At 40.4% G+C, this 13,428-nt stretch overlaps 1 protein-coding gene across 2 annotated transcripts in view; it reads left to right on the plus strand.

Moving 5' to 3' along the window:
* The window catches only part of LOC5514423 (proteasome adapter and scaffold protein ECM29), a 38,287-nt gene that overhangs the window by 23,690 nt on the left and 1,169 nt on the right, over nt 1–13,428 (plus strand). For both annotated transcript variants that reach the window (XM_048728739.1, XM_048728742.1), the window contains 18 exons: nt 599–632; nt 892–966; nt 1,373–1,426; nt 1,915–1,974; nt 6,695–6,784; nt 6,898–6,964; nt 7,982–8,073; nt 8,162–8,228; nt 8,577–8,708; nt 8,838–8,894; nt 10,108–10,236; nt 10,374–10,456; nt 10,639–10,682; nt 11,005–11,050; nt 11,406–11,552; nt 12,142–12,280; nt 12,663–12,768; nt 13,246–13,355. In XM_048728739.1, the coding sequence (XP_048584696.1) occupies nt 599–632; nt 892–966; nt 1,373–1,426; nt 1,915–1,974; nt 6,695–6,784; nt 6,898–6,964; nt 7,982–8,073; nt 8,162–8,228; nt 8,577–8,708; nt 8,838–8,894; nt 10,108–10,236; nt 10,374–10,456; nt 10,639–10,682; nt 11,005–11,050; nt 11,406–11,552; nt 12,142–12,280; nt 12,663–12,768; nt 13,246–13,355 (1,532 nt within the window). The remainder of the gene's footprint in view (nt 1–598; nt 633–891; nt 967–1,372; nt 1,427–1,914; nt 1,975–6,694; nt 6,785–6,897; nt 6,965–7,981; nt 8,074–8,161; nt 8,229–8,576; nt 8,709–8,837; nt 8,895–10,107; nt 10,237–10,373; nt 10,457–10,638; nt 10,683–11,004; nt 11,051–11,405; nt 11,553–12,141; nt 12,281–12,662; nt 12,769–13,245; nt 13,356–13,428) is intronic.

The following is a 13,428-nucleotide window of genomic DNA, read 5'->3' on the forward strand; positions in this document are numbered from 1 at the left end:
CAACTCGGTCATACGTCAAAGTGCGAGTTGTTGTTATTGGAACCTTTGTTATGATTGCCATGAACGTCGTGTCACACAAACATGCATCATTTAGAAAAATTTTTCATGAAAAAAATTTGTACAAGGATGTTTATTTATTAAAGTAATGGTTTTCCTCAGAACTTTGTTTCGCAATAATCTACGTTAAAAAATGGTTTTTTCTCAGAACTTTGTTTCGCAATAATCTACGTTAAAAAGTTTCCGATCAAGAAGTATCCTCTTAGGCTGATAAAACTTTGTTTTGTGAAATCGCTTCGCCAACATTTATGTCTGTACATTGTCAGGGGTTTCTACTCTACATATTAGTTCATCCGAAATTTTGAACGACGAAATTTCGGCGAAGTTCGGCTAGAGCTATGTTTGCCTAAAATCCTCGCTTTAAAATTTCGACACTGCCAAACTTTCGTCGAATTCAGTGTGCTCAATGAATGACATTTAGGGTGATGGGAGGGTGTCCAGAAAGGCGATCGGTGGGGGGGGGGGGGGGGGGTCAGGTGTAAAGGATGCCGAGCTTACCAACATTTTAAAATATGAAATTCTATTTGTTGATCTCTTCCAGGTTATCCACCATATTAAAGATAAGCAAAAATGCAGTAAGTTACACATGTGTAACGACGACAATTGTATTAGAAAATTGATTAACTACCAAAAGGGGGGGCTCCGAAAAAAAAGGTCCTCTAAGGGAACAAGATAGAAAATTTTGGGGTTCTTTAACGTTCTTTTTTACAATGAAAGGGGACTCTGAAATTTTAAGGTTTCTTGAGTATAAATCTTCCCTCCACCTTTGTGTAGTTAATGAACACTCCCTTAGATATATATTAAGCTTAGCATCAATGACGTTGTTCTCTGTAGGGCTCACTGCTAAAGCCTCACATTCCTGTGCTTGTCGTGGCATTACTGGAGTCTGTCAGTGGTTTAGAACAACAGGTAACTGTTATAAAGGGATATATTTTATATTATTGAGCCAATCCGCAATGTTTATTTTGTTTATGTGGGGATGTGTGTTACTCCATTTATATACTTTGTGACGTGGTAAAATGATATTTTTATTTTGTTATATTGTTATTGGTTAAAAAGTAGAACACCAACTAAAAAGTTTTGCATTATTATTGTGATAAGTCGTCAGGAGAGTATGCCCAATGCTATTTGAACAGCATCTAAAATACTCCTGATGATCCTTTGTGAGGGGCGAAGCTAGCAGCAAAGAGATGGGGACAGAAGAGACAAGATGTATGCTTTCCCTCACTAGAATTTTACAAAAGAAAAATGGAGGAATAATGCTGTCTGCTTCCCCCCCCCCTTTCTTCTAATATGTGCCAACATTTTTTCCAAGTCTATGAATTATATCAGTCTTCACCTGAGCAAAAACGAAGACGTCCAAGAGAAGGTATGTGTCAATACCCACTACCTGACGCTAAACCTATAAATGCCAAGAAATAGCTACTGTCAAGGCTAGTATGTCAAGGCTTGACCTTGACGATGGAATCACTGTAACGCCTCATTTGACCAAGGGACTGTCACATTAGCAGAACCCAGGGGGAGAGGGGGAGGGGGGTTCCGATGAAAACAAACGGGGGTGATCGTCGGCAAAATCGATTTTAACCCTAAGGGATGACACTTTGGGCGTGAACAACAGAAATTCTTACCCCTAAAAGATTACTAATTGGAGGTGGTCGAAGGAATTTTTAACCCTAAGAGATAGCAGAATCGGGAAACGATAAACACGCCATAAGGAAAAGCAGTTAGTCAAATTTTATTCCCTAAGAGATAGCAAAAATTAAAAAAAAATGTTATGTATGGTATGTTTTCTGTCTGTACTCGGACTGTGACATTAGCAGAATGCTTTAGTATGGTGTGTTTTCTGTCTGTACTCAGCTGGAAAGTGTTCGCATCGCCTCGTCCAAGATGTCCCCCATGATGGAGACCGTAAACCTGGTATGCACACCCCTAATATGGTCTTAACTAACACCCCTAATATGGTCTTAACTAACACCCCTAATATGGTCTTAACTGACACCCCTAATATGGTCTTAACTGACACCCCTAATATGGTCCTAACATCCCTAATATGGTCTTAACTAACACCCCTAATATGGTCTTAACTAACACACCTAATATGGTCTTAACTAACACCCCTAATATGGTCTTAACTAACACCCCTAATATGGTCTTAACGAACACCCCTAATATGGTCTTAACTAACACCCTTAATATGGTCTTAAGTAACACCCCTAATATGGTCTTAACTAACACCCCTAATATGGTCTTAACTAACACCCCTAATATGGTCTTAACGATCACCCCTAATATGGTCTTAACGAACACCCCTAATATGGTCTTAAGTAACACCCCTAATATGGTCTTAAGTAACACCCCTTATATGGTCTTAAGTAGCACCCCTAATATGGTCTTAAGTAACACCCCTAATATGGTCTTAAGTAACTCCCCTAATATGGTCTTAAGTAACACCCCTAATATGGTCTTAAGTAACACCCCTTATATGGTCTTAAGTAACACCCCTAATATGGTCTTAACTAAAACCCCGAATATGTTAGACAGCACGATTCAGTCGGTTAGTGTAAACTAGCCTACGACTCTGTTACGATGTTCGGATACGTACGAAGGTCGTGATGTGTAATTCAGGGCTAAGACATGCCGTAGGCAGGTCGGAAACGACTAAATCGTGCAGTCTAAATCACCCCTAATTTGAATCTTAACTGACACCATATGCTCATGTGACGCGTGTGGGTCTTTGTATGAGGCACGTGGTTCATTCTCACTACGTTCCCTAGCCCCAGCTGTTTCTTTTCCTTAGTGTGTACAGTACGTGGAAATACGGTTTATTCTCCTGTACAACCGTCATGAGACACTTCCCCGATCGCTTTTTCTCTTTAGTGTGTACAGTACGTGGAAATACGGTTTATTCTCCTGTACAACCGTCATGAGACACTTCCCCAATCGCTTTTTCTCTTTAGTGTGTACAGTACGTGGACATATGGTTTATTCTCCTGTACAACCGTCATGAGACACTTCCCCAATCGCTTTTTCTCTTTAGTGTGTACAGTACGTGGACATACGGTTTATTCTCCTGTACAACCGTCATGAGACACTTCCCCAATCGCTTTTTCTCTTTAGTGTGTACAGTACGTGGACATACGGTTTATTCTCTTGTACAACCGTCATGAGACACTTCCCCAATCGCTTTTTCTCTTTAGTGTGTACAGTACGTGGACATACGGTTTATTCTCCTGTACAACCGTCATGAGACACTTCCCCAATCGCTTTTTCTCTTTAGTGTGTACAGTACGTGGACATATGGTTTATTGTCCTGTACAACCGTCATGAGACACTTCCCCAATCGCTTTTTCTCTTTAGTGTGTACAGTACGTGGACATATGGTTTATTCTCCTGTACAACCGTCATGAGACACTTCCCCAATCGCTTTTTCTCTTTAGTGTGTACAGTATGTGGACATATGGTTTATTCTCCTGTACAACCGTCATGAGACACTTCCCCAATCGCCTTTTCTCTTTAGTGTGTACAGTACGTGGACATATGGTTTATTCTCCTGTACAACCGTCATGAGACACTTCCCCAATCGCTTTTTCTCTTTAGTGTGTACAGTACGTGGACATATGGTTTATTCTCCTGTACAACCGTCATGAGACACTTCCCCAATCGCTTTTTCTCTTTAGTGTGTACAGTACGTGGACATATGGTTTATTCTCCTGTACAACCGTCATGAGACACTTCCCCAATCGCTTTTTCTCTTTAGTGTGTACAGTACGTGGACATATGGTTTATTCTCCTGTACAACCGTAATGAGACACTTCCCCAATCGCTTTTTCTCTTTAGTGTGTACAGTACGTGGACATATGGTTTATTCTCCTGTACAACCGTCATGAGACACTTCCCCAATCGCTTTTCCTCTTTAGTGTGTACAGTACGTGGACATATGGTTTATTCTCCTGTACAACCGTCATGAGACACTTCCCCAATCGCTTTTTCTCTTTAGTGTGTACAGTACGTGGACATATGGTTTATTCTCCTGTACAACCGTCATGAGACACTTCCCCAATCGCTTTTTCTCTTTAGTGTGTACAGTACGTGGACATGTGGTTTATTCTCCTGTACAACCGTAATGAGACACTTCCCCAATCGCTTTTTCTCTTTAGTGTGTACAGTACGTGGACATATGGTTTATTCTCCTGTACAACCGTCATGAGACACTTCCCCAATCGCTTTTTCTCTTTAGTGTGTACAGTACGTGGACATACGGTTTATTCTCCTGTACAACCGTCATGAGACACTTCCCCGATCGCTTTTTCTCTTTAGTGTGTACAGTACGTGGACATATGGTTTATTCTCCTGTACAACCGTCATGAGACACTTCCCCAATCGCTTTTTCTCTTTAGTGTGTACAGTACGTGGACATATGGTTTATTCTCCTGTACAACCGTCATGAGACACTTCCCCAATCGCTTTTTCTCTTTAGTGTGTACAGTACGTGGACATATGGTTTATTCTCCTGTACAACCGTCATGGGACACTTCCCCAATCGCTTTTTCTCTTTAGTGTGTACAGTACGTGGACATACGGTTTATTCTCCTGTACAACCGTCATGAGACACTTCCCCAATCGCTTTTTCTCTTTAGTGTGTACAGTACGTGGAGATATGGTTTATTCTCCTGTACAACCGTCATGAGACGCTTCCCTAATCGCTTTTTCTCTTTAGTGTGTACAGTACGTGGACATATGGTTTATTCTCCTGTACAACCGTCATGAGACGCTTCCCTAATCGCTTTTTCTCTTTAGTGTGTACAGTACGTGGACATATGGTTTATTCTCCTGTACAACCGTCATGAGACACTTCCCCGATCGCTTTTTCTCTTTAGTGTGTACAGTACGTGGACATATGGTTTATTCTCCTGTACAACCGTCATGAGACACTTCCCTAATCGCTTTTTCTCTTTAGTGTGTACAGTACGTGGACATATGGTTTATTCTCCTGTACAACCGTCATGAGACACTTCCCCAATCGCTTTTCCTCTTTAGTGTGTACAGTACGTGGACATATGGTTTATTCTCCTGTACAACCGTCATGAGACACTTCCCCAATCGCTTTTCCTCTTTAGTGTGTACAGTACGTGGACATATGGTTTATTCTCCTGTACAACCGTCATCAGACACTTCCCCAATCGCTTTTTCTCTTAAGTGTGTACAGTACGTGGACATATGGTTTATTCTCCTGTACAACCGTCATGAGACACTTGCCCAATCGCTTTTTCTCTTTAGTGTGTACAGTACGTGGACATATGGTTTATTCTCCTGTACAACCGTCACGAGACACTTCCCCAATCGCTTTTTCTCTTTAGTGTGTACAGTACGTGGACATATGGTTTATTCTCCTGTACAACCGTCACGAGACACTTCCCCAATCGCTTTTTCTCTTTAGTGTGTGCAGTACGTGGACATATGGTTTATTCTCCTGTACAACCGTCATGAGACACTTCCCCAATCGCTTTTTCTCTTTAGTGTGTACAGTACGTGGACATATGGTTTATTCTCCTGTACAACCGTCATGAGATACTTCCCCAATCGCTTTTTCTCTTTAGTGTGTACAGTACGTGGAGATATGGTTTATTCTCCTGTACAACCGTCATGAGACGCTTCCCTAATCGCTTTTTCTCTTTAGTGTGTACAGTACGTGGACATATGGTTTATTCTCCTGTACAACCGTCATGAGACACTTCCCCAATCGCTTTTTCTCTTTAGTGTGTACAGTACGTGGACATATGGTTTATTCTCCTGTACAACCGTCATGAGACACTTCCCCGATCGCTTTTTCTCTTTAGTGTGTACAGTACGTGGACATATGGTTTATTCTCCTGTACAACCGTCATGAGACACTTCCCTAATCGCTTTTTCTCTTTAGTGTGTACAGTACGTGGACATATGGTTTATTCTCCTGTACAACCGTCATGAGACACTTCCCCAATCGCTTTTCCTCTTTAGTGTGTACAGTACGTGGACATATGGTTTATTCTCCTGTACAACCGTCATGAGACACTTCCCCAATCGCTTTTCCTCTTTAGTGTGTACAGTACGTGGACATATGGTTTATTCTCCTGTACAACCGTCATCAGACACTTCCCCAATCGCTTTTTCTCTTAAGTGTGTACAGTACGTGGACATATGGTTTATTCTCCTGTACAACCGTCACGAGACACTTCCCCAATCGCTTTTTCTCTTTAGTGTGTACAGTACGTGGACATATGGTTTATTCTCCTGTACAACCGTCACGAGACACTTCCCCAATCGCTTTTTCTCTTTAGTGTGTACAGTACGTGGACATATGGTTTATTCTCCTGTACAACCGTCATGAGACACTTCCCCAATCGCTTTTTCTCTTTAGTGTGTACAGTACGTGGACATATGGTTTATTCTCCTGTACAACCGTCATGAGATACTTCCCCAATCGCTTTTTCTCTTTAGTGTGTACAGTACGTGGACATATGGTTTATTCTCCTGTAAAACCGTCATGAGACACTTCCCCAATCGCTTTTTCTCTTTAGTGTGTACAGTACGTGGACATATGGTTTATTCTCCTGTACAACCGTCATGAGACACTTCCCCAATCGCTTTTTCTCTTTAGTGTGTACAGTACGTGGACGAAGAAGTGTTGCCAGAGCTAATTCCACGAGTGGCCGATTTGCTTCGTCGAGGTGTTGGCCTTGGAACCAAGGTAATTTCTTAGCTATTATCATACTACAGCCCTTATCATCATACAGCAAAGTTGAATTTGTGGTTACTTCTTCCCCTTGAATGATAGCTACGGAGTATTTGGTTTGTTTTTAGGTCGGTTGTTCCGGATTTGTGGTCTCCCTGTGTATGCAGTGTCCGCGAGAGCTTGAGCCTTACGCAGGTTAGACATGTGACCTATTTTCAAAAGAATTCTTACAAAAAGGGAGTAGTGGATAAAGTGATCAGTCTAAGAGCATGTCAAGCTTTTAAGAATGTCGATCACCCACTTCTTTGTCATTGTTGACAATGAAAATATAACGGTTTTTTGCAAGAAAACAATAAAGTAACAATCCACAAATGAAGTCTGATACGTTATTCACGACTTGATTGAAAAATATCTTGGTTACGCGTTTGAATTGGAAGATGAAAATGGGTGCCTGTGTGACTTGTTGATGTGCGGGAGCGTCAAATGGTGGCGTGAAGTCCCGTTCAAACATTGCTGGCGCCGCTACGCTCGATTTCCATAAAACAAAACAAATGAATTCTGGCGAACGACATGACGGAAAAACCTGGAAAACGCGCAGTTCGAGATAGAGAAAGAAGACACAAGTTCTTACAATGGCTATAGGTTCCTTGTATTACGGACTGATTTTCAAAACACAAATATCGTGAGGCCGAAGTGCGCATAACCAGATTTCGGCTTTTTAAGATAATTTTTCCTTGATCATCCTTGCGCTATGTATGAGCTCAGGGACGAAAAGCTCAAATTTCAATGACACTTTACAAAAGGGCGCATCAATTTAAAAAAGTCGCACTTGATATTTTGTTTGCTATAAGTTACTAAGTAAAATTTTCCGTCTTATTCGATGTGAAATGGTCTTATTTGAAGCGTCATGTCATGTTTTTCCGTCATGTCCTGGCGAACTGCTCCCCAGAGCTACCCCAACACGGTGTTCAAACTGCGCCAGCATTGCCCAACCAGCGTCTCGCCAGCTTTTCAGGCTGGTACTTCATGGAACCATCAAAATAGTGTGTCCTAGACACTGACCCTAACCCTAATAATAACCCTAGCCATATTGATGGCTACATGAAGAACTAACTGCTTTTCAGCGATGTCAGCAATTTTTGCACGGGGCTTTATGGTTTAAACCTGTATTTTTATGGTAAATTCTACTAACATTTGGTTCACTGCCTGTAGGAAAACTTTTGTCGTCTTTGTTGTCCGGTTTGTCCGATCGTATTGCATCTGTCCGAAAATCCTACGCCACCACCATTGGTCATGTAGTTAAGGTATTGTCTTATGGTGTGAATTAGCCTGGTAAATGTTGGACGTTATCAATAATAAACTGTACGTAAACGTTTTTTAACGTTGTTTAAGGTGGCTAAAGAGAGTAGTGTGGAGAAGCTTATTGACCGAATCAAGAACTGGTACTTCGAAAAGGAAGGTATGGACGGGAGTGCTTTTGGCATATTTAGAAACCTTACAGCATACCTCCATTAAGCGGCCAATTCCAAAACTGCCGAAATATTAATCATTCAAATACTTTAAGCGGCGACCTCCATTAAGCGGCCGTTGCCACCATTTTTCAGTCCAAAACCCCTCTATCGGATCTAAGGTATGAAAAAATCTAATTATTGGATCTACGGGCCCTCTAGTGACAAAAATAATAATGAAAGTGCACAGATTACTGTTGGGAGCGACAGAGATTTCTTAATTGATTGCCATTGCAGTATGGGTTGCTGTGGTGGCTAATTGCTCCAACATTACATTGAGACGACATTTTTTTCTTCAGAGGCTGGGTTTCGGTTAGCCTGTGGTCTGACATTCCAGGCGATCACGCGGTATTCCCCTGATGTTATGCGCAGTCACGCCTCCAAGGTCCTGCCCACTGCGTACTTCGCCATGCACGAGGACAAGAAGACAGGTGATCACGTGAAACGAAGAATGCGTGACAATGAGACTAGAACTAGTGGGGATGAGTGAAACGGACGCAAGAAAGTGTGTCGTCATTTTATGTCACACTCGAGCCCTGAATTTCTGTTTTTTTTCACAGGTTCAAATTCCAACTCGCAATCAGCTTGGGAAGAAATCTGGCTTGAAAATACTCCAGGTACGGTTTGACAATTTATTTATTGCCAAATTTATTATCAACACCTTCGAAATCATCAGCTGTTACCTGTTACCTATATCCTCCTCGCTCCTGATGCCACATAGGGCCACCACAGCCTTTTTCCAATTATCTCGCTTTTACCCGAACCTCTCTAACGTTATTATTATTATTATTGGCGTTCACTACATAATTGTCGTTGTCGTCGTATCATCATCATCACCATTATTGTACTTATCATCATAATAATCACTATCATCGTAGTTGTCGCCATCGTACTTATCGTATTTATCGTTGTCGTCGTCGTATCATCATCATCACCATTATTGTACTTATTATCATAATTATCATCGTTGCATCATTATCTTCGTAGTTGTCGCCATCGTACTTATCATATTTATCGTTGTCGTCGTATCATCATCATCATCACCATTATTGTACTTATCATCATAATAATCATCATCGTAGTTGTCGCCATCGTACTTATCATAATTATCGTTGTCGTCGTATCACCATTATTGTACTTATTATCATAATTATAATCGTTGCATCATTATCATCGTAGTTGTCGCCATCGTACTTATCATAATTATCGTTGTCGTCGTATCACCATTAATGTACATATTATCATAATTATCAACGTTGCATCATTATCATCGTAGTTGTCGCCATCGTACTCCTCATCAATTTCATCGTCATCGTCATTGTTATCATACTTACCATTATTGTAATATCGTAATTTTTGTCGTCATTTTGCCTTTATCCCCATCCTGTTCTAATCATTTATGTGTGACTATAATGTGCCCATCCAGGCCTGTAGCCAAAATCAACATTTTACCGAGTCAAAGCTAGCCACTGAATGATAAATCCAACAAAAGCAGGTGTTTTATCTCATACTTTTTTCAATTGTGAAACACTAAACATCAAAATTTTACCGAAGCGTGTGCCTCACTTGCCTCAAGCTGGCTACGGCCCTGCCACCGGTCTACAGGTGCCAAAGGCAGGAGGGCAGAAATATATATATAATCATTCCCACGAGCTTACTCTCATTAACCAAACACCTTTTCTACCCGTTTATGTGTAACTAAAACATGCCATCTGTTTCCTAGTATCAAGGCAGGACTGCGACAATATCTATGATCAATAGTGCGAGCTTTCCTTCAATAACCATACACCTTTTTTGACCGTTTGTGTGTAACATACCCTCTGTTTCCAGGTACCGACGCAGGACTGCGGCTCTATGTGGGCGAGATAACCGACATCTGCTGCACTGCTCTGACATCACAGGTCTGGTTGATCAGAGCACAGGCCGCACAAACGGTCTCCTCTTTAGCCGCCAAATTAGGTAAACTGTCTGCTTCGTCAGTTGTGGGTACCACTCGGCATAGGGGATCAAGGGTAGGGGGGGGGAGTAGATTCGCCAGTGTTCGGCATTGTATGTTGTGGCTTGTTTGTACTAAAGTTTTTTACTTGGGTTTCAAGGAAATTCATTGAAGCAGCCTTTCCTTGGGAAACTTTTGAATTCTCTAGTTGGCGGACTAGCTGGACGAACATGGACTGGAAAGGTTTGTCTTTTGGGAAACATGAGTTTCAATAATCCCTCACCGACTGATCAATTTTGAATACTCCATATTCCCACGTCACACTGATCAATATTGAATTTTTCACATCGCTAACGGCTTCATTGCACAATGTTTCACTTACTAGACTAAACCTCATGACAAGTTCTTTATTATTTCCTCCACAGGACAAGCTGCTAGAGTCCATCTCTTGTATTTGCACTAAGTGCAGGTAATTTTAATTAATTTATTAATTTTAATTAATGAATTAATTAACCAATCAGTCAATTAATTTAATCAATTAATTGATTGATTAATTAATTAATTAATTATGTAATTAATTATGTTTTAATGAATTAGTTAATTAATTATATAATTAATGAATAAATTTATTTTTTAATTACTTATTTAAAACTAAGCGATCCCCGTATTAAATTTGCTACTGTGTGTGTCAGTGTGTCTATTTCTGTCCGTCTATACGATCGTACGTACATTCGCCTGTTTTTTTTTCCGTCCGTCGTCTATAGAGCTCTTGCTAATCCATTCTATATTAGGTCATCGGTGGAGAACTCTGAGAAACTGGAGCCCAGCCTTGATGAGGTAAGCAGCTGAACCTTGCAGGCGATCTCGCTAACAACTTATTAAAAATAAAACAACACCCATGGCAAAGTTATAGGTATGATGAGACGGGCGCTACCGTGGCCACTTTGAGGCTAGCCAAATAGCCCATTTCCAAATTATGCTCGACTGCTCACAAAGTATAGCTTAAAATCGAGGGCCTATGCTAAAACTACAGTAAACTCTTTTTTAAGAGCAGTGGAGCGTTATTCGGAAATGGTCTATTGCCTGTCTTTCTTAACAATTTGTCTTGGTAGCCAGTGTATTGCCTGTCATGGCATTCAAACCTGGTTAAGCTTTTCTAACACAGAAATTGTTTCTTTATCTTTCCCTCCAGGTCGTGAACAGCGTATTGAAAGAATGCCGTAAAGAGAATCTCGAATACAAAATAGCATCATTGAATTGTTTTGGTAAAATCGTGGAAGAGTACGGTCTGGACAGATTTCAGGACATAAGCGAATTGCTTTTCCCTATAGTCGACCCCGTAAGTATGCTTCGCTTCTCTTTATATGTATTTTGTCTCTGATGAGTTGTATTGTTAGTCGTTTAAGAGCTGCGTTCTTCAAAATGACCAGTGAGCAATATACGTTGGTCGCTTACGAAAGCATAGTTCAATTACATAGAATATTTTGACATTCTGAAGAGGTTTTCTGCTTCCCTTTTAGTTGTTGAACACCTGTTATTTAAGGTGGCCCGCGTCTATTTAAAAGGACTGTTTAAAAAAAATATCCGTCTTCAAAGCGCTCCTATATACGGTCATTATTTGTGCGATTTTTTTAATTCTTTCAAGTACTAATGAAAAAATACCGCAAATTTTGAGTTCATTGTAATGCTAGGTTAAATCCAAACTGATTGCAAAATAACTGAAATTAATCAAAGGCTACCTCTGTTGGTGTTATGTAAACTAATGGAGCTGGTAGGGTCAATATGCAAGGACACTAACAAGAACGTACAATTTATTTGACCATTAAAACTGCGATTAAAAGTCGTGGTAGCTTACGAGAGCAAAGCTTCGACTGTACGGGTTCTAGTTTTCAATCATTATGTTCTTATTTGCTACTACTGATACTCAGAAAAAGAAGGAGGACGAAGAGCAGGAAGAGGGAGAAGTCGATGAAGAGAATGAGAACAAAACCCCAGACGAAAGATTACTTGTCGCCTTTTTTGACTGTCTTGGCTTGGCCTGGCCTAAGGTCTCTTCTCCCTCCCATGGTATGTCCGATTATTTTAAGTTATAGCATTGCAACAGGGGAATTTAGTGGTTAAACAAAGCAAAGCGGCTCGGGTGTTCGAACGCTATAGAGAGATCTAAGCGTTTTTGGGGAAGTTCGAAAACAGTTTAAGTCTGCGGACTAACAAAAAAAAAACAATTCAGGTTTATTTAAAGACCTTTGATATGAGGGACAAATTCCTTTTTTTGGTATAATCTTCTTACGTAAAGCGGATTTTTAAGGTTTTGTGCATGATCTACGATTACTCAAGCCTTGAGACTGTATAATGATCTAACTGTGTCAGGCAAGATTAGTCTAAACTGCGTTTATTAGACTTATATGTAATACTTATCCTTAATAATGACGTCACCTCTACGTCATAGATCCTTTTGCGGAGCGACTGTCTAGAATTCTGGCCGAGGCCCTCCCTGCCAGCACATGGAAGGTACAGCTTGCCGTACTACGTGCCACGAAGTGCTTCGTTAAAAGGTACATCACATTCAGGGTGTAATGAAGAAGTGCTTCGCTATTTGTGATTTGTGATATTCTTCTTACATGAAATTGAATTGTTGATGTCTTGATCCTAATTTAAACGTTAAATTTTCGAGTGAGACCCAAGACAAATAACGTTAATAACTGTAACCACATATCAGCATTTTAAATTCGAAAATCGCCTCATAGGGACATTCTTTTCTTTTATTTATTATTATTTTTTGTCGCATAGGGACATTCTTTTTTTTTTATTGTTTTACCATTTACAAAGAATACAAGTCATCCACTTCTTGTCATAGATAACATTTAATTCTACGGTTAATTTAAAAGAAAACTTAAACTATAAACACAACTATTATAATTGATTAAAATATGTCAGTTAACTGCTTATTTAAAAAGCCGATGTATTTTCAAATTATGGATTCTGCAGGAGTATCTTACTGAGTGTCGTCTTATTCTGTCTGGTTTCTTAAGGTACGACTGGCTGACTCAAGTCGATGCGGGCGCAGATAACACGTCGCCAAGATTAGCTTTTCTGCACGGGGTCCTAGGCCAGCTCATACAGCCCGTCTGCGAAGGACTAGGTACGACTTTGTTTGTCAATTATAACTCCTTTTTGCAGTTTTATATATTGGCATCCCTTTGACTTGAACATTT

The sequence above is a fragment of the Nematostella vectensis genome, chromosome 1 (assembly GCF_932526225.1).
Source record: "Nematostella vectensis chromosome 1, jaNemVect1.1, whole genome shotgun sequence".
Taxonomy (NCBI): Eukaryota; Metazoa; Cnidaria; class Anthozoa; order Actiniaria; family Edwardsiidae; genus Nematostella; species Nematostella vectensis.